Source organism: Procambarus clarkii, chromosome 66, assembly GCF_040958095.1.
Source record: "Procambarus clarkii isolate CNS0578487 chromosome 66, FALCON_Pclarkii_2.0, whole genome shotgun sequence".
Lineage (NCBI taxonomy): Eukaryota > Metazoa > Arthropoda > Malacostraca > Decapoda > Cambaridae > Procambarus > Procambarus clarkii.
In genome coordinates this window covers 31,760,165-31,782,952 of record NC_091215.1, presented here as the reverse complement: position 1 = coordinate 31,782,952, position 22,788 = coordinate 31,760,165, and the positions used below count along the sequence as shown (strand labels likewise).

At 38.8% G+C, this 22,788-nt stretch overlaps 1 protein-coding gene across 1 annotated transcript in view; it reads left to right on the top strand.

The window, feature by feature from the left end:
- LOC123769352 (uncharacterized) overlaps nt 1-22,788 on the top strand; it is a 198,534-nt gene that overhangs the window by 68,658 nt on the left and 107,088 nt on the right. Inside the window, exon 5 of the mRNA XM_069310188.1 lies at nt 20,211-20,338. Coding sequence (XP_069166289.1) covers nt 20,211-20,338 — 128 coding nt within the window. The remainder of the gene's footprint in view (nt 1-20,210; nt 20,339-22,788) is intronic.

Sequence of the window (22,788 nt, the reverse complement as noted above, 5' to 3'; positions counted from 1 at the left end):
CCAAACAAATGGAAGAAGTATTAAGGAATGCTAGAAAATTACAAAGTGATGAGGATGGGAAAGTGTGGTCGTTAAGACGAGATCTTTCAAAAGAAGATAGAGAGAAGCTGAAACTGAACCTCGCCGAGGCAAAACGTTTAAATGAGAGCAGGAATGAAGAAGAAATCAATTCTTTTTTCTACAAAGTGATAGGGGTAGGCAGACCAGTAAAATGGTACAAAAAGGCAAACTAACAAAATCACTAGAGAAAGGGGTAGTGAAGAATAAGGAGAGGGGTAACATGTTCCTGAAAATTGCATACACCAACATTGATGGAGTGAGATCAAAGATACTGGAGTTAAGTGATGTAATACAGCTGCAGACACCGGACATTGTTGCACTCACGGAGACAAAACTTGAAGATGATATTTTAAATGAGGTCATATTCCCATGGGGGCTACACAGTCTGGAGATGGGACAGAAAAATTAGGAAAGGCAGTGGCGTTGCTGTGCTGGTGAAAGAACACCTAAAGGTAAATGAAATAATGATTGCCAATCCACGAGAAGTGGACATAATAGCACTAGAGATTCTGCATTCAGGATGATGAACTAACGGTCATAAATGCATATAGTCCACCTCCGTGCAACACATGGTCAAAGGAGGAGCTAGATAATAAACGAGAGGGTCTTATAACAATAATGAGAGATATTTATAGCGAGAGCTGATAAAGATAGATCACGACTAGTAAGTAAGTAAAGTCAATTTTATTCAAGAAAGTACATACATAGTTGATTTACAAAAATAATGTTGGATTTATAGATAGAGCTAGTACATACAATACCTAAAGCCACTAGTACGCATAGCGTTTCGGGCATACGACTACTGTTGGTAGTCGGCGACTTCAACTTGAAATCCGAAGAGTGTTCTAGCTTCATATCACAATAATGTGATATGAAGCTAGAACAGAGGATTTTTGGACTTGTAGATTCGTAAACCTCATCCTGGAAACATTCATGTTTCAACATGTTAAACAAGTTACCAGGATGAGGGAAGGGGATGTTCCCTCCATGCTGGGTTTGATATTTACCAGGAAAGAGGAAGAGATATTTGACATTCAGTACCTCCCTCCCTTGGGTAAAAATGACCATGTCTTTTTGGGAATAAAGTATGCAATGAGTTATAATCTGGAAGAAAATGAGGTTGAAGCAGTCAAAAAGCCTGATTTCAGGAGAGGTCATTATGGGGAACTCAGACATTTCTTTAAGGAATTTGACTGGAAAGACTTGCTGTTAGGACATGAAGTAAATGAGATGTATGTCAAGTTTTGTGAAATATATGATAAAGGCACAAAAAAAATTATACCAAAGCAGAGATGCAGAACTAGGAAACAGCATTGGTTCGACAGAAATTGCGAGAGGGCCAGAGACCAAAAGACACAAAAATGGAATCAATATAGGAAGAGGCCAAACCCCCAAACATACCAGCGATACAAAGATGCGAGAAACAACTACATGGCAGTGAGGAGAGAGGCTGAAAGAAATTTTGAAAAAAGGGATTACGGACAAATGTAAAACAGAACCAAGTCTATTCTATAAATTCATAAACAACAAATTGCAGGTAAAGGATAATATTCAGAGGTTGAAAAATGGAAATAGATTCCAGGTAAATGAAAAGGAAATGTGTAAAACATTAAATGAAAAGTTCCAAAGTGTGTTTGCACAAAAAAAAATCTTCAGGGAACCAGACATAATAAGAATTCCAGAGAACAACATAGAGCACATAGAGGTGTCTAGAGACAAAGTGGAAAAAATGCTCAAGGAGCTAAGAACAAAGCAGTTGGTCCAGATGAAGTTTCATCATGGGTTTTGAGTGTGTGCGCACCTGAGCTCTGCATACCACTTCAACTGATTTTTCAGGCATCCCTGTGTACAGGAGTTGTAGCTGATGTGTGGAAAAAGGCTAACATAGTTCTAATCTACAAAAACTGGCAGCAGGGAAGACCTCCCCTCAATTATAGACCTGTATCACTGACAAGTGTAATAGTCAAAATATTGGAAAAAATAATTAATACTTAATGGGTAGAACACCTGGAGAAAAACGATATAATATCAGACAGACAGTATGGTTTTCGATCTGGAAGATGCTGTGTGACGAATTTACTCAGTTTCTATGATCGAGCCACAGAGATTTTACAAGAAAGAGATGGTTAGGTTGACTGCATCTATCTGGACCTAAAAAAGGCTTTTCAAAGAGTTCTACATAAGAGGTTGTTCTGGAAACTGAAACATATTGGTGGGGTGACAGGTAAGCTACTAACATGGATAAAAAATTTTCTGATAGAAAAATGAGGGCCGTAATCAGAGGCAATGTATCGGATTGGAGAAATGTTGCAAGTGGAGTACCACAGGGTTCAGTTCTTGCACCGGTAATGTTCATTGTCTTCATAAATGATCTACCAGATGGAATACAGAATTATATGAATGTGTTTGCTGATGATGCTAAGATAATATGGAAGATAAGAAACCTAGATGATTGTCATGCCCTTCAAGAAGACCTGGACAAAATAAGTATATGGAGCATCACTTGGCAAATGGAATTTAATGTGAATAAATGCCATATTATGGAATGTGGAATATGAGAACATAGACCCCACACAACCCATAAATTATGTGAGAAATCTTTAAAGAATTCTGACAAAGAAAGGGATCTAGGGGTGGTTCTAGATAGAAAACTGTAACCTGAGAACCACATAATGAACATTGTGTGAGGAGCCTATGCTACAATTTCTAACTTCATAATTGCTTTTAAAGACATGGATGGAGAAATACTAAAGAAATTGTTCATGACTTTTGTTAGACCAAAGCTGGTCTATGCAGGGGTTGTATGGTGCCCCTATCTTAACCCTTCTGTGGCCCCGGGCTATTTAGCATTTGTCACCCACAGGAGCATACAAAAAAAAAAATTATTTTTTCTTCTAAACCTGTTAATTTGTGGTCTCTGATCATGGGAAAAATAATAAAAAAATCGTATGTGGCATATATTGCCCGCTATAGGGTGGGGAAGTCTGGCAAAAAACAGATGCTGACTCAGCGTGCGTCCCAGACGGTCTGTTGCTCGCCAGCTGTCAGGCAGGAGTTGCCACAGAGATAATTACTAAATTATTTGAATGTCTCTGATTGATTTTTCGTAGTTTTTTTGCTGTAATATTATTCATTAGTGTGCAGTGTGATATATTTATATAATAAAATGAGTGAATCATCGCTGTACTCAAAAATATGGTGTGCATATTGTTGATTCAATTATTATGTTCATCAAGCAGTGAACAAATACTTTGTCGTTATTACACTATATACACAGGTTATATATAAGTATCTGCACATTTTGTTCATCATAACGAACCACTAAGTTGCTATTATGAGTCAAAAAGCAATGAGGAGTGACCTCCACACACCAGCCAGCCACTCGCTGCCACTCACTCCCTCAACACCTCACTCGCCCACATTCTCCTCCCACCATACACTTTTTGCTTCTATTCACTGTATACAGACGTTATATATAAGTATCTACATTCGTGTTCACCATAACGAATCACTAAGTTGGCATGCTCAGTGGCAGTGGCAGTGGCAGCCAGTGGCAGCCTGCCACTGGCTGCTACTTCCTCCCTCCCTCAACTCACCTGACTCACCCACATTCTCCTCCTACAATACTGTTTTTGCTTTTATTCACTATATTCAGATGCTATATATAAGTATCTACATGTTTTGTTCACCACAACTGTACAACTACGTTGATATAGTTATAGTTAGTTCAGGCACTAAGAGACGTCGCTACACAGTCAGGTGGCGGCTGCTTCCCTCACACATTCAAGGTGAGACGCACTAAAATTTCACCCCCAACAATACTGTTTGTGGTGTTATTACCCTATATACTGACGTTATATATAAATATCTACATGTTTTGTTCACCATAACTGTTCAACTAAGCCGGTATAATGCCCAAAGAGCATAGTGGCCACCCCTACCAACATGACAAATCATGCAGATGTTGCCACACCCATCGCCAAAATGGCTTCTCCCCCACACTCCTTTTGCTGTTATTACACTGTATATACACATTATATATATAAGTACTGTATCTACATTCATGTTCACCATAACGAACCACTAAGTTGGTATGCTAAGTGGCAGTGGCGCCAGTGGCACCCCGCCACTGGCTGCCACTCCCTCCCTCCCTCACCTCACCTGACTCGCCACCATTCTCCTCCCACCATACTGTTTTTGCTTTTATATACAGACGTTATAAATAAGTATCTGCATGTTTTGTTTACCATAGCGAACAACTAAGCTGGTATAGTGAGTCCAGACAGTAAAAGGTGGACACACAGAGTCAGCAGACAACACTACCTCCCTCCCCACCAAGATTACTCCTCCCACTACAGCGCTAATTATCACAACAATCCTGTTATTATCAGAATCCTGGTCATTTTTATCACCGTCAGGGGTCTTCTGTAATATCATCATCACTAAATAATAGCATGCAAATGTATATTATGGCATTTTTAGGGGATGCTGTGGTCACAAGCTGAACAGCAGTGCTGTGAGCTCATGCTGCGTGCGTCAGGCTTGGTGGCTCACTCAATACTGAGGCCCCTCACACCCGGGAATTTGGCCCACAATTTAAAAAAAATGGCGTCTGTTTACAAGAGCCCTGATGAAGGTGTGGTGAACCCTGTATATCTGCGGGCCGTTTAAATCTTGCATAGTACTCCAATACATCATATGATGTGGAGCACAATTTACTGCGTCACTGAACACATCATATGATTTGTTGCGCAGTTAAAGGGTTAAAAAGCACATCAACAAACTGGAAAAGGTGCAAAGACATGCCACTAAGTGGCTTCCAGAACTGAAGGACAAGACAAACATTAGGCTGGAAGTCAGAAAGGAACTGGCATCAAATCCTAAATTGGTGCAAAGCACAGTTGATCGAAGTAAGTCCCTGATAATTTTTGGTTGCAAAGAAAAGGAGATAACATCTAGGTCAGAAAGAGCTGTAGAAGAAGATAAAGTAGTTGATAAAATTGTTGGCATCGTGAAAGGTCTTACTATCATAGGGAATGTCTGCGATTACAGGAGAATTGAAAAGAACGTAAAAGGGAAAGATCAACCTTTGAGGATCACCTTAAATGGTTCCAAACAGATGGAAGTTCTAAGGAATGCTAGAAAATTACAAAGAGATGAGGAAGGGAAAGTATGGTCGTTAAGATGAGATCTTTCAAAAGAAGATAGAGAGAAGCTGAAACTGAACCTCGTCGAGGCAAAATATCTAAATGAGAGCAGGAATGAAGAAGAAAATTATTTTTTTTCTTCTAAGTGATAGGGGTAGGCAGATCAGTGAAATGGTATAAAAAGGCAAACTTACAAAATCACTAGAGAAAGAGGTAGTGAAGAATAAGGAAAGGGGGAGGGGAATATGCTCCTGAAAATTGCATACAGCAACATAGATGGAGTGAGATCAAAGATACTGGAGTTAAGTGATGTAAAACAGCTGCAGACACCAGACATTGTTGCACTCACGGAGACAAAACTTGAAGATGATGTTTTAAATGAGGTCATATTTCCAAGGGGCAACTCAGTCTGGAGACGGGAAGGAAAATTTAGGAAAGGCAGTTGCGTTGCTGTGCTGGTGAAAGAACACCTAGAGGTAAATGAAATAATGATTGCCAATCTATGAGAAGTTGACATAATAGCACTAGAGATCTGTAATCAGGGTGATAAATTAACGATCATAAATGCGTATAGTCCACCTCCATGCAACACATGGTCATAGGAGCACCTGGATAATAAACGTGAGGTGTCTTATAACAATAATGAGATAGATTATAGTGAGAGCTGATAAAAATAGCTCACGACTGTTGGTAGTCGGCGACTTCAACTTGAAATCCACATCCTGGGAAGGCATTTGAAGCTAGAACAGAGGATTTTTGGAATTGTTGATTCGTAAACCTCATCCTGGAAACATTCATATTTTGACATGTTAAACAAGTTACGAGGATGAGGGAAGGGGATGTTCTCTCCATGCTGGGTTTGATATTTACCAGGAAAGAGGAAGAGATATTTGACATTCAGTACCTCCCTCCCTTGGGTAAAAGTGACCATGTCTTTTTGGGAATAAAGTATGCAATGCGTTATAATCTGGAAGAAAATGAGGTTGAAGCCGTTGAAAAACCTGATTTCAGGAGTGGTCATTATGGGGGATCTTAGACATTTCTTTAAGGAATTTGACTGGAAAGACTTGCTGTTAGGTCATGAAGTAAATGAGATGTACGTCAAGTTTTGTGAAATATATGATAAAGGCACAACAAAATTAATACCAAAGCAGAGATGCAGAAGAAGGAAGCTGGATTTGGTTCAACAGAAGTTGCAAAAGGGCCAAAGACCAAGACACAAAAATGGAATCAATTTAGGAAGATGCCAAACCCCCAATCCAAGAGGTTTGCTTTGTTTATCTTGGGGTACCTATTTTCTATTAAGCAGTTATTTATTTAGTTATACATATATTTTCTGTTGAATTTTTCCTTAATTTTATATCGATCTCTGATCCCCAAGTTTTCTTAATTTCATAGACTGAGCCAGACTCTGGTTCTGGCCTCCAGGAGGTGAGGATGGGTCTCAATGGTCTGGTGTCATTAGCCAAAGATTGACATTGCTTGCATATCAGCACCTTATTTCTAATAATAAATGTATAAAAATTGTAATACTGTACAACATAAATTAATGAAAATCAACACATTACTGTAGACAAACAAAATGGCAGAAATTTTCTTTTCATTGTACAGTATTTTGTAACAAAATATAAAATTCCTTGAAAACTGTGGTTATTTATTGTATTTATGATATTTTAAATGTTTGGATCATATATGGACTCATATTGAGTAAATGGAGGCACTTAATATGTATTGACAATTAAAAAAAAATCTGGAAGGCCTCCAAGTTGACTCCCTGTTGCTAGCTGCTTTAGACAGCTCTACACTTACCAATTGCACCAAGCCTTTGAGTCATTAGCACTTTAGTCCGGGCATGACGCAGCATTGCGTCATCCATTTACTGTCGGTAATCTCGGGGATGACGCAATGCTGCGTCGTCCACTAAAATAATTGCCAAAAGTCATGTTTTTATCCGATTTTGGGGGGACTGTTTGGTAACTGTCAACAAGCCGAATGCAATCTGTGACTACAATACAAACATGAAAGGTGTTGATCACTTTGACCAAATGATCAAATATTATCACTTCATAAGGAAAACTCACAAATGGACGAAGAAAATGACCTATTTTGTGCAAATGGCTATCTACAATGCTTATGTGATGTACAACTACTACACAAAAAATACTAAACTATAATACTAAATATACTAAAATACTATATACTAAACATTTGTGGGCAGGAATTGGGAGTGTAGCTGGAAGGCGTCTGGGCGCTCACTCACGGTTAACGCGTGGCCCGTCTTCAACTCGTCTGCGGGTGAAGCGTGACCAGGTTTTTTATTTTATATGCTAATATTCCTCTAGAGAATTTTATTGCGAACCCATTGATACCAAAATAAAAGACCTAGGACGAAAATTGAGGTGCCCAGAGTGAAAAGAGTGAACACATTTTATCACTTTTGCGCGCTCCTGGGTAACTTGTTCGCACTTTCTCTGTTTGCTGTGGGTAATTAGCCAGGCTTTTGGAGTTTATATGCATTTAGTGCTGTAGAGAATTCTATTGCGAACACAATGATACCAAATTTAATCTCATAGGACGAGAATTGAGGTGACAAAGTTGAAGAGATATACACTTTTCAGAATTAACGCGCGCTCCCGTGAAACACTGGGACCCAAATCGCACAGTTGAGGGGTGGCTCGCTGGGTACGCTAAAGTGTTAAATTAATAGTCTGCCAGAGACTGGAGGCCAAAACAATGTAGCCCACAGATGTTTAAAGAGCAGATGATACTAGATCTTTCTAATTAAGGAAATAGCTACCAGAAAGGTAGAGCAGGACAAAACAAACAACAGTAAGATAAGAGTAAACAAACAGAAAATGAGACACTTGGCAGTTACAAGGTCATTTCACAACTAGTTCCATCTCCCCACTACTAGGTGCTGCTGGTTCAGTAGGTGTACCCCTCTGTCATTTGCCTAGTGCTACATACCTTATGTAGTGTTTCATTTATCACTATGCCCTTTGGGTTCCTGTTTTTCCATACCTTATGTAGTGTTTCATTTATCACTATGCCCTTTGGGTTCCTGTTTTTCCATTTAAGTATTATCCATCATTTTGACTTTGTTCTGCTAGGGGGGCCATTTGTTTGTGGTTCTACTTTTAGTATTTGCTTCACGAGCATGTGTTTACAAGTTTCACTTGTTGTGTGGACTCTACGCAACTGTTTGCCTCACGCTGCATTAGTACCTAGAACTGACAACTCCATTCGGTCATTGTGGTTGGTTATGCACCCTATAATTACCCAAGTACAGTTACAGGATGAGAGTTACGCTTGTGGTATCCCATCCTCACAGTTCCCTTTGTTATATGACTCTTTGAAACTACTAACAGTTTTGGTGTCCACTGCCTCCTCACGTAATTTGTTTTTACCCTGTAAGGTCACGAAGCTTGTAACCGTAAACCCGTCCTTACTCGCTCATTCACAGTACTGTGCAGTGGTACCTCAGCTTACAAATTTAATCCGTTCCCAGAGACATTTCATAAGCCGAAAATTCGTAAAGTGAAGAATTTCTTCCCATAAAATATAATGTAAATTGAATTAATCCATTCCACACTCCCAAAAAAATTAACTTCAAAGTAAATTTTATACCTACTTCACCCAAATCTTCAGTACTAAAGTATGTACAAGTTATTGCTTACCTTTATTGATGACTTGTTGGTGTATGGAAGATGGTGAGTAGGGGGAAAGGAGGAGAGATGTTAGTGTTTGGAAGGGGAGTCCCCTTCCTTTATAACATAAGGCAGTGATGACTTCTCTGGGGTATACTCTCTGGCACGTTTTACCTGCATACCACTAGGACCTGCTTGTGGCTCACTGCTTGATTTTCTCACTAAAAATCTATTCATAGAGGATTGTTTCTCCCTTCGTTGTAACACTTGTCTGTAGTGAGGCATCACAGTATCATTAAAAAGGTTAGTGCAACGTCCTGCTACAGCTTGCTCTGGGTCAGTCGTTTCAACAAAAGTTTGCATTTCTAATTGTTGAGGAAGGGACAATCTGTACTGCCTCCTCCTCCCCCCCCCCCCCTGAAGACATTTCCCCAGCTGCATTTTGTTGCTGCTCCTTATGGTCATTTTCACATGTGTTTTCTTTGCTTGAACCTTACCACTGGCTTTCGTGGGACCCATGGCGTGATATATAATAAATACCCCAAAATCCGAAAAACATTGAAATTCTTTACAAAGAATTCAGGAGCAATTGTCATTAGGTGGGAGGCAGGCGCAGTCGCCGTACCACCACATGCTAAGTCGGCCATACGCGTATCAACAAACTTCGTTTCCCGAGGCAAAGCTCGTAACCCGATTTGAATTTTAGGAAGAAATTGGGCCTGTAACCCGAAAAGTTCATAAAAAGGGGCATTTGTAGGCTGAGGTGTCACTTTATAAGTACGTTACTTTAAAACCAGGGTTTGTAGAACCCATATGCGTTTATAAACACTTCACGATACAAGAATGACCACGCGGAGCCGGTACCTTATTTTTACATTGGCGGGACTCAAGAAACAACCAAAGTGCATGCATTACATTTATTTAAACACAGGAAAAGCGATAATACACTAACACAGAAAACTCTCACTCACCAGATTTATGATTACAGTTCCCATCACTTGGATATAAATGGAGGTCAATAACCTTACACATTGAGGTGAGTTACCTCACAAGCACACACCACACAATCTGTGTGTGTGTGTGTGTGTGTGTGTAGAGTCTCAGCCCTCTCTCCCACGTGGAGTGCGGGGACGCTCCTCTCACGAAAATGAGAGGAGGATAACTTTTACGCACAGAATCATACTCATTTACTAATGCATACTCTCAAACACAAATGAGACATAAAAATGAACAAAACAAACTGGTATTTTAGCGAAGAGAAACATTACATTAACAACCACAAAAGCTAAACTTCATATACCAGTCATTACAACCCTCTATTATTCTTGTTGCAAAAGAGAACTTTGAAATATTTTTCTGACATCTTTGCTTCCTTAGCCTAAATCTAAGGAAGCAAAGATATTCTTGTTCTTGAAGTTGGAGTTCAAGACTTCCTCCTTGTCAATTTTATTGATTCTTTTTACTGTTTTGTATGTAATGATTATATCTCCTCCTTTTCTTCTATGTTCCAGCTTTGGCAAACTGAACACTTTTAGTCTCGTGTTTTTCAGTTCTCGAAGCTATTTAGTAGCATTTCTTTACACCTTTAACAGTTTGTTGATGTGCTGTGCATTCCAAGTTTTGTCTCACAAAGATTGTGAACAATTCCTTTAATATTTTACTGTCCATGCATTTAAAAGTGATTCTATAGCTAGAAAGCATAGAATAGGCATCTTGCATGAGGTTTATTATGTGGGCCTCTGGTGACTTTAAACATGATTTGTAGCTTGTGTGTGGCCTGTTTTCCACATTATATAACATGGCAAATATTCACATTGAATTCTATCTGCCAAGTTGCTTCCTATACGTTTTCAGGTCACCTTGAAGTGCATAGGCAATAATCTTAAGTTTCTAATCTTCTCTACTAGCTTAACATCGTCTGGATATTCAAATAGATGATTAATATTACTGGTGCTAGACCTGAACACTTTGCTAGACCTAAGCATTGGTGGATGCTTTGTGAGTTGACCCTCTTTCCTTGGCCATCTGTTCCAGAGCTTGACTTTCTTAGGTCATCCGCAATGTTATCAAGTCTAGCCAGCCCGAGGTCTACCCTCACGCCCATGATGTTAGGAAGTATGGTGCTCTATTGGTGGTGTTTGCAAATATGTCCTGGGCTGATACTTTGGTATGGAGGTTTTGGAGGTTGAACAGGGATCTGGCAGTCCTGTATCTGGTTAATATTCCCAAGACTCGGTGCCCTTGTGTGGTTTTTGGCTGTGTCCTTCGGCCAGATGTCTCCACTTCGTCTTGACTCCTGCTGTGCTTCCTCCTCCCTGGTGAGTTCCCATATGTTTCCCTTCCCCAGTGGGTAGTTAGCTTCAGGGAGCCATAAGAGGCTCTTCCTGTCCCCCAAGAAAATCAGCGTTGAATGAAATTAAAAGCCAATTTCTGGATGAGACACTGTAGCTCCCTGATTCCCTCCCCACCTTCCATGTCATCAGGTGGATACCTCCATTTGCCCTAGAACTGAGGGTGGAATCACCGGTTAGCAGTGAGTTACCTCCCAACCCCTCCCTCAAAACATGTGGGGGAAGTGGGGCAAATGAACTTGTGTTAGTTCGAAGAGATTTCAGTTGTTTGTTCTCATAGTTGGAGTTTTTTCGGTTGGTTTTGAGGCTTTGATTTGTGTTGAAGCCACCATTGATTTGTTTTGACTTGCTGATTTTCTGGTGCTTACCCAGTGAGGTGGCAAAATGTAAGGACACGAGCTTGTAAGCTGTACCCTAGAGTACGAACTCACGAAACCCACTCTTGCTTTCTTAATTGCAGTATAGGTATGTTACTTTAAACCAGGGATTTAGAACCAATATTCATTTATAAACACTTCAAACACAAGAGTGACCATGTGGGGGCCGGTACCGTATTTTTGCATTGGCAGTACTCGAGAAACAATCAAAATGTGTTCAGTACATTTATTTAAACTCAGGAAAGGGGATAATACACTAACAAGGAAAAATCTCTCATCTCTCACTCACCAGATTAACAATTATAGTTCCAGTCACTCAGATATAAATGGAGGTCAATAACCTCACACAGTGAGGTGAGTACCTCATGAGCACACACCACACAACCTGTCTTTGTAGAGTCTCAGCCCTCTTTGTCCTCGTGGAGTGCAGGGACGCTACTCTCACGAAAAATGCAAGGGGAAAACTTTACACACACAAACACACAGTCATACACATTTATTAATACATACTCGATTAAATACAGCACAAATTTTATTCACAAATGTAACATAAAATTTAACATAAATAAAACAAACTGATATTTAATTAAGAGAAACATTGATAACAACAAAAGCTAGACTTTATATACAGACACCCACTTGTTTTGCGAACTTAAGGTATCCGAAAGTTTCGGTTTCTTGATTAGGGTTTGGGGAGTCATGCTACAAGAACTAAGTTCGAGTGAGGAAGAGGTCCGCCAAGCCTCGCGCCGGCCCAGGGTGGTGGGTGGGAGACGGCCTAGTTTGTCCACTGACCGTGTCGGGCGCCACAATTCTAGAGGGCCTTCTACCCTGTGAAATCACAGATTTGTAGCCTATTGTTCCCATTGTTTTGATTTGTCATGAGGCTGGAGTGTTTATTCCGTTACTTTGTTTTACATATCTGCACAATCAAGGAACATCTGTGCACCATGTTGACTCCAAATGCACGCGCTGTGTCAGTGATGGCTGACAGGTGGGGGTGTTGGATGGGGGAGCTTGGGTAGGAGGCAGTGAGAGAGGGAGGGGAAAGTAGTGAGGGAGGGAGGGAAGCATGGAGGGAGAGAAATGCAGGCAGGGAGAGGCTGGGAGGGAGAGAGGCAAGCAGGCAGTGAGGGAGGTAGGCAGGCAGGGAGAGACTCTGGGGGGTAGGCAGGGAGAGACTTTGGGAGGTAGGCAGGGAGAGACTGGGAGGTAGGCAGGGAGAGATTGGGAGGCAGGCAGGCAGGCAGAGAGGGAGGCAGGCAGGCAGGCAGGCAGGCAGGCAGGCAGGCAGGCAGGCAGGCAGGCAGGCAGGCAGGCAGGCAGGCAGGCAGGGAGAGACAGGGAGGGAAGCAGGCAGGCAGGCAGGCAGGCAGGCAGGCAGGCAGGCAGGCAGGCAGGCAGGCAGGCAGGCAGGCAGGCAGTCAGGCAGTCAGAGAGGGAGGGAGGGAGGGAGGGAGGAGACAGGCTCACTGTGATAAGCCCATTATACTCGACCCCTGTTAGCCAGATTTGTTTCTTAATTCTGGATGTACATCATCATCATATATTTTTGGTCACTGATTTTGTTTATTAATATTATTAGGATAATAAAAAGTTATAAAAATGCTTGTTTCATGAATGTTTTATTGTATTAGATGGAGATTCTCCAGGCTATCTCTGGCTGGCAATCTACTAAGCTAGCCACCTGGGCGGGGAGGGAGGGAGACCAGCAGTAGTGAGGGGGGAGGGAGAGCAGCAGTGAGGTAGAAGTGGATCAGGAAATCTCTTATTGGTGAGTGCAAACAAAATACTGTCGCAATTATGTTATGAACCTGTCGATGTTTTTCCTTAGATTTTTTTCTTTCAATCCCTTTACAGTACAGTACTTCCATTTCTTGTTTACGAACTGACACGATAACCGATGGGTCTCGTCCCCAAGGGGTTCGCAAACCAAGTGATCCTCTGTACCAGTCATTAAAAACAATAAATGCCACCACTCCCTGCATCTCTGCGAGGATGCCATGTTCTGGTACCGATTCCCGTTAGGGCTTTAGAACTCCGTGGCTGATGCAACCTAGTAGATGGTATCACATCAGTATATAACAGCTTCAGGGAGCAACCAGGATTTGCCCAGTAATTGGCATTTCATTACATTAAATTCTGGTTTTTCCCAACAATTGGAAGGGAGAGGATAGAAAAGGTGCTCACACAAATCACAATAGCATGATATATCAAATGAACAAATCCACAAGGGCCGTGATGAAGGTTTGAACCTACACACGGGATGTTCCCAGCTGTGCCTTGGTCAACTGTGCCACGACATGGTAAAAAAATTGCAACCTGGAGTGCTACTGCCCTCACTAGGATCCCAAAGCTTCTCCAAAGTCCAATCAGGTTTTCACACAATTCCCCCCCCCCCATGCACCTGGGCTCTGTCAACCAAATGTTCCACCTCTATGCCCTTACATTAATACACACAGAAATCACAATAGCATGATATATCAAATGAACAAATTCACAAGAGCCGTGATGAGGGTTCGAATCTACGCACAGGATGTTCCCAGCTGCGGCTTAACCCTTAACATGCTCGGGGTTTAATATCCTGTCATCCCCACAGGCGCATGTCATTTTGAAAAAAAAAAAAAAAAAAAATTTTCTTCCTAACCTGTTAATTTGTGTTCACTGATCACGGGAAATATAATAAAAAAATTGTAAGTGGCATATATTGCCCGCTATAGGGCGGGGAAGTCTGGCAAATTATAGGCGCTGACTCAGCGTGCGTCCCAGGCGGTCTGTTGCTCGCAAGCTGTCAGGCCAGAGTTGCCACAAAGAGATAATTACTGAATTATTTCAATGTCTCTGATTGATTTTTCATACTTTTTTTGCTGTAATATTATTCAATAGTTTGTAGTTTGATATATTTATATAATAAAATGAGTGAATCATTGCTGTACTCAAAAATATGGTGTGCATATTGTTGATTCAATTATGTTCATCAATCAGTGAACAAATACTTTGTCGGTTATTACATTATAAGCACAGGTTATATATAAGTATCTGCATGTTTTGTTCACTATAACGAACCACTAAGTAGCTATTATGAGTCAAAAAGTAACGAGGAGTGACCGCCGTTTACCAGCCAGCCACTCCCGCCCTCCCTCCAGTCATCTGACTCACCCACATTCTCCTCCCACAATAATGTTTTTGCTATAATTCACTATATATAGACATTATATATAAGTATCTACATGTTTTGTTCTCCATAACTGTACATCTAAGCTTGTATGGTGAGTAAAGGCACAAAGATGTGGCTACTCACACAGTCAGCTGATCGGCGGCCGCCCTCAAGGCCAGACGCACTAATATTTCTCCTCCAACAATCTGTGTGGTGTTATTACGCTATATACACACATTATATATAAATATCTACCTGTTTTATTCACCATACTTGTACAAATAAACTAGTATGGTGCCCAAAGACCATTGTGGTAACCAGTAAACAACACCGTTGTCTGCACGATGGCGTCGTGCAGACGACGCCACCGCCCTCACCAAAATGGCGGCTCCAAACCTTCTCTTGCTGTTTATACCCTCTATACACACGTTATATATAAGTATCTACATTTGTGTTCACCATAGCGAACCACTAAGCTGATATGCTGAGTGCAGTCAATAAAAGGTGGCCACACACAGTCAAAAGACATTGCCACCACCCTCCCTCCCACAGCATTACTCCTCCCTCCATGGCGCACAGCGCTAAATATCACCACAATCCTGCTATTATCAGAACCCTGGTCAGTTTTATCACAGTCAGGAGTCTTCTGTAATAATATCATCGCTACATAATAGCATGAACAAGTATAATTTGGCATTTTTAGGCGATGCTGTGGTCACAAGCTGAACAGCAGTGCTGTTATCTCATGCTGCGTGCGTCAGGCTTGGTTACTCACTCAATACTGAGGCCAATAACACCCGGGAGTTTGGCCCACGATTTTTTTAAAAATGGCGTCTGTTTACTAGAGCCCTGATGAAGGTGTGGTGAACCCCGTGTATCCGCGGGCTGTTTAAATCTTGTGTAGTACTCCAACACATCATATGACGTGATGCGCAGTTGACTGGAACAACGTCCAGCACGTCATATGACGTGATGCGCACTTTAAGGGTTAATCATCTGTGCCCTTAGTGAACTAAGGCACAGCTGGGAACATCCTATGCGTAGGTTCGAACCCTCGTCACGGCCCTTGTGGATTTGTTCATAGAAAAGGTGGTGTTACAGCCAAAGGGTTGAGGATAGTTATCCTCTTTACTGGATTGATGTTCAATCCCTACTCCACACCCATTGTATATCTTAAGGTTATCTTGAGATGATTTCAGGGCTTAGCATCCCTGCGGCCCGGTCCTTGACCAGGCCTCCTATTTTGTTATATACCCACAAGGAGTAGCCCATAGCAGCTGTCCAACTCCCAGGTACCTATATACTGTTAGGTAACAGGGACATCAGGGTGAAAGAAACTCATCCCATTTGTTTCTGCCTCCACTGGGGACTTGTATGGGGCAAGTCAGTGTGTGAAAGGGCACTTGCTCCTGAGGGGGGGAAATTATCTTAGGAGCATTGGGTGTCAATCATGACCCTAAGGTGCCATATGCTCAGGGGAACTACTGAGGTGTCTGTCACTCAGAATGTGGCATTTCATTGCACTAAATAATTTATTGTTGTTTTTGTTTGTTTTTCCACTGAATTTTGATCCAGTGAAAACATGAGCTTGCTCCAATCAAAGTCTACCATTGTTTTTTGTTACAACTGAATATAATACCAGATTACTTGACTGCATTCTTTAGTTGTTCCTTGTTTTTCCGGAGATTGGGTATTGTTCGAGCAGAAGTCTGTTAACCAACACCAAGACTTATGTCTATTAGGTTGAAGCTGGGTCATTGTTTCCTTGGCTTTCTCATAAGTAATGGGTTATCAACAACTGGATCCCATGGCTACCAGAGTGAGCCATCATGACCATCACCACATAGGCTCTTTCTAGAATTACAACATTAAGTAATTACTACTAACACCTGTGTCAGGTACCTTTCAGCATTGAAATTACATTTAGCATCTCAGGAAAAAGATAGTTTATCTTGCCTTGATGAATTAGCTTTATCCTCTACTGCTGAATGTGAACTCAAATTTGACTAATAGTGCTAACAATAATTATTTCAACTGATATTAGACACTGAAAATAAATTTGCCAACATGTGTCATAAGTAATTTTTAATTTGTATACCTTGTGAACCATTTAAATTATTGTTTCCTCTCTATTAGATATGATATCATTTTATCTTAAAAATTAAAGGTAAATTATATAGAAGAGATATTTTTCTGTATGTAGACTCGAGAATTTTCAGATCATTCACAATCTTCAGAAAATCACTACTGTATTCTCATAACAGTTCATCACTCTAACTGGTCTCCCTTCCTGGGTTAGATCAAATATTTCACGGCCCGGCGTAAGTTTAAGGAAGCACTGAAGCCATACGATGTAAAGGATGTGATCGAGCAGTATTCAGCTGGGCACGTCGATCTCCTGTCCCGTGTCAAGACTCTCCAGGGGAGGTACTCGCACTGACCCACAACACCCACTTGACTGATTCCTCCTTCTGTTCACACTTGATTACTATATATTCGCTCACTATTTTAGGTGTCGAGAAGCACGTAGCTTTTCTCAACTAGTGTGTTATTTGAAGATATTTTGTAGTCTACAAAACCTCTTCTCAAGAGCACATTAATATTACAGAACCAAATACACTGAACAGAAGCCACATTTTGTATGAGTACATGCATAAATAAACATCCAATCTTCTAGTACTCTATACAGTACTCTACATTTATAAAATATAGTTAAACATTAGTTCATCACTGCTTCTTTGGCAGATTTTTTTAATACATTACAAACCATTCTTTAGTTTTCTATTCTTTTGCATAGTAATTTATATATTTCTGTGCAGTAGTTATTTCTTTATACTCCCCTTCATGTTTAACTTAAATGTTTTGTTTGTTTTTAATTTGTGTGCTTTCTCTAACTACAGTATATTTTGCATTGTAATCAAAACTTGACATCCTCTCTTTCCGCCAGCATATCACACAGCGACTATTATTTCTCACTCTGGTAGCAGGAACTCAAACTTAGCATACCATTACTACCCATTTACTTTTAGTATACCAATCTGTGATAACAATAAGTGATACAAATATTCCATGACTTTCATGTCTTTAAAATTAATCCCAGATCAGTTTGATTGTGTAGGATTCTGCGCAAGTTGTAGTATCTTAAATGAGTTTGTTTTGTCTTTGCCTTTGTTTATCATGTACTGCTAAAATTAATTCTTTTAACATGTAACTGTAAGCTATTTTTGTGGTAAGGATTGTATGTTGTGGGAACTTTTCTTTATTGGGTTTTAATTATATAGACAATCCTGTGATAAGGTATAACTGTTGTTTAGTTGGTAAGCTCAGGAAGAGTCATACTAATTGTTCGTTATGGTTTCATTAGTATTGGTAGCACAAAAATGGCTTTCCTTACATGTACTGAAGTTTTTTTTTAGCATGTGATAAGTGCTGTATACTGTACTCATAAATATGGAGCAAGTCATTTAGAGATAGTATTCTTTGGCATTACTAAATGAAGCATGTTGGCATCTTTTGAGCTTAAGAAGGGCCAGCTTGTATAATTAAAATGTTCGCAGAAAAAGCCTGCCTCAAGATTCCTTCTTCTTAAATAATGATCTGTATATTTATTATCATACAGTGCAACTGCTCTCTCAGAGATGGTTTTGAAAATGTTGCTAAATTGTTGTATGCACACTGAAGGCATTGTGATAGTATTGAATGTTGATTTTAAACCCAACTTAGTAGTTGTAGCAGAAGCCAACCGTAGCAGTGCACTGGTAGCTTCCTGTTGGTAATTTTCTAGTAACATCCTTAAGAAATTATAGCTCTTAGACTCTACTGCTGGCGGTACTTGCAACATCAATTTAGTAAGTTAGCTTATTAATTATATTATGTTCTCGTCGTTGACATTCCTAAGTACTACAATATTGGTGAAGTGACACATAATTTTACTGACAGGACCAAATACAATATACAATGTCTTTGTGACTTTGTGCTCTCAAAGGATATTTGTGTATTAAAGTTATTTATTAAAGTTCAGGTTTTCATACTGATGCAATAGTCTTATGAAATATTAATCATCTTCAGGTGTTCATAGCAGCAGAAACAATATTTTTCTGTTTTACCATCAATACTTATGTAGTAGATGTGCATCTTTTTTATTATGTTTCACAGTTTATCAGTGTATGTAGTCTCTGTTTAGGGGAGTGTTATTAACCAAATTTGTTACAAAGCATATTAATTTACTGCTCCTGCTTTGAACTGAGGAGATTTGAGAAGATGTGAGTTGACTGATGGTTACAAGTTATTTATTGCAGGCTTCAGTTATTGACATAATCTATTATGTCTCAATAAGAAAAAGGTAGAGAAAATTAGGAAGGCCCGGCGGTTAGATACAATTTTTGTAGGCTCTTTAACTTTAAATAGAAAAGTATATCCTTTGAGAATACAGGTTACTAATGCTTTTGGCCATTGTGACCTTTGACTGTATGACGTGGGTGTTTACTGTGTGAGACATAATTTCAGCTGTTCATCATAGCTGAGTAGCTGAATGTTGTTAAAGGAAATCGTCATGTGCAGTGATGCAAATCTTATAGGGTTACTATATTCAGAAGGGTTTTGATTTTTATTTGCACATAATTTTACAAGTGTAAAAATTAAGTGACCCCCTCTGATTCATCAGAATAAAATCCACATAATTTCCACCAAACTAATCCTTGTTGTTTTCCAGATATCTTTGCAAAAGATAAATTATCTTTCAGATGTTTAAACTCTCATGCCTTTAGCTTTCTTCTTGATTCAACCTAGTCAGCAGCAAAACATTAAACCTTCTCCTTATTATTTGTCTTTAGTAGGGAAACCCCTCGCCAAATTTAATTCCCAAGTAATACTTTGTTTAAAATATGGTATCAGCATGTAACTACTATTATTTTACCACATTTTATTTGGTGTTACACTGAATTTAAACTTGGCTGAGTAATCCCGATGCTATGATGCTATATGTAGCTTAATATTAGCCAGATGTGACAATATTTTTTATAAAATTCGGTATTTTGTATGTCACCTTCTAAATCTTAACCATATGGTTTAAATTTTGTATGTCACATGTGTCTACCTAGTAGCTGGACAATGAGACATTATTGTTATTGCACTAAGGACGTAGCACGGAGAGAAGGTTCTGCCCCTGTGCAAGCTGCTAGAGTACTTTCTTTACCAACCTAACCTCATAACTGCCAGCTTTGCAGTGGATTTTCTAACCGTTTTAGATGAGTGTTGGAAGCTTACTTTATATGTGCCGTTGTATGAACTTTTATGCTACTTACGTAAACCATAAGGATAATATAAATAAAATAAACGGAGATACTAAATAAACATTGAATACATAAAAACCTTACTCAGTGACTAAACACGGTTGGAAAATAATCTTAAAAGGTCCTGGACACCCTTTTTTCCCCTGTCCTAAACTGTCGTACTCTCTCTCCCTTCTTCAGATTAGGTACTTCCTAGCCAGACGTAAGTTCAAAGAGGCCCTAAAACCCTATGATGTAAAAGATGTAATAGAACAATATTCCTCGGGCCATGCAGATCTCCTAACAAGAGTTAAATACCTGCATGGGAGGTGAGTCAGCAGATTCGCTCTATTGTAGATGCGTAGAGTTGTAAAATGTGGGTCACAATTTCATGAAGTATAATTTGAAATTTACGTTAACAACCGCTGACTGTGTATCCATACGATACTATGTATTAGTTATATGTATCCATTGTAATTAATGTAATGCAATGTAATCCCATTAAATACGTGAAGTCACATAAGGAAGCTTGATAGCAATTATTCCGTTCAAATATTGCTATTAAATAATTCCAAAAATAGCCATTCTAATAATTGTTTTAGCAGAATATTTCTACCAAACAAATATATATCACAACAGAAATCACTGCAATTCTGAATTTTTTGTTTTTCAATTTATTATTTCATAATCCAACTACTGTGCAGTACAGTATTTCATAAATATGAAGATACTGGGCCTCTTGCTTCTGTTCCTCTTTCAGAATGTATATTTAATACAGTATTATAAACCTTCCCACACCTTTCGCAATTCAGTAGACTACTATAACAAATTTGCATCAAGCATTTTATGCTATTGCATGATATGTTGGGATCAGGGCAAAATAATGAATTAATTTTCTGTAAAAAATTCTGATCAACAAACATAAAATTAAACTTTTATTATTATTTTTTACAACAAATTATAATCAGTACAGGTAAAGCTTAATCTTTGTTGGTAATGTTTAAAATTCAATATATATATATCCCAGTGCTCTCAGCTACATTGTGGAGAAATTGCCCTAATTCCATTATGTATTTAAATGGAATCATCCGTGTAAGTTTGATAGTAAGTGAAGCATGAATTGAATCCTTTTGAGCTGCAGTATACTTAGAATATTTCACAGAGAGAAGCAAAGCTAATATTGAATATCATGGTGCATAAAAAAAGTCATTCACATTTGCAATATACTACCTGCACAGTACAACGAGGCCACCATCTCTAGTAACCTCACTGGAGGGCAGATGTCCTCCATTTTGTCAGTTGAAGTGTGTGTTTTGGCTTATTTTATCTCTCCATATGTTTCTCTTCCCTTCATGTTCTCAAAGTCTTGAATATACAGAATCTTTGCTGAATCTGCATACTGAAGGCGCCTCAAGGCTGTTGCTGACAAATTTTGCTTGTCCATTTGGTTGTTATAAATGTGCACCCATCACCACTTGTTTAGCAATATAGGATTACCTTGATGAACCAATATGAAGCTGCAAAAGAAGCTATTCACTGTAGGAAAAATAAATAAATAAATAAATATATATATATATATATATATATATATATATATATATATATATATATATATATATATATATATATATATATATATATATATATATATATATATATATATATATATATATATATATATGTATGTATGTATGTGTTAAATATGACCGAAAAAGTAAGATTAATAATTCTAACACGAATTTTCTCGATCTTTCTTACGTTTCTTTTCACTGTTGATAGTAATTCAAAGATCAATTCTCCAAAATTCATTTTTATTTCTAGTCTGACGCGACACTTGAGCGCGTTTCGTAAAACTTATTACATTTTCAAAGACTTTAGTTTACACAAACACACACAACTTTAACTGAATAGAGCTTAAACATCTTTCGAGTTTTTATAATACATTTGGGTGAAGTGACATGTTTCAATAGTTAGTAAGTAGCATAAACTATTGTAACATGTCACTTCACCCAAATGTAGGTATAAAAACTCGAAAGATGTTTAAGCTCCATTCAGTTAAAGTTGTGTGTGTTTGTGTAAACTAAAGTCTTTGAAAATGTAATATGTTTTACGAAACGCGTTCAAGTGTCGCGTCAGACTAGAAATAAAAATGAATTTTGGAGAATTGATCTTTGAATTGCCATCAACAATGAAAAGAAACGTAAGAAAGATCGAAAAAATTCGTGTTAGAATTATTAATCTTACTTTTTCGGTCATATTTAATAATATATGTCTACAGGAAAGATTGCTACCAAAATATACTAATATATATATATATGTCGTACCTAGTAGCCAGAACGCACTTCTCGGCCTACTATGCAAGGCCCGATTTGCCTAATAAGCCAATTTTTCATGAATTAATTGTTTTTCGACTACCTAACCTACCTAACCTAACCTAACTTTTTCTGCTACCTAACCTAACCTATAAAGATAGGTTAGGTTAGGTAGGGTTGGTTAGGTTCGGTCATATATCTACGTTAATTTTAATTCCAATAAAAAAAATTGACCTCATACATAATGAAATGGGTAGCTTTATCATTTCATAAGAAAAAAATTTGAGAAAATATATTAATTCAGGAAAACTTGGCTTATTAGGCAAATCGGGCCTTGCATAGTAGGCTGAGAAGTGTGTTCTGGCTACTAGGTACGACATATATATATATATATATATATATATATATATATATATATATATATATATATATATATATATATATATATATATATATATATATATATA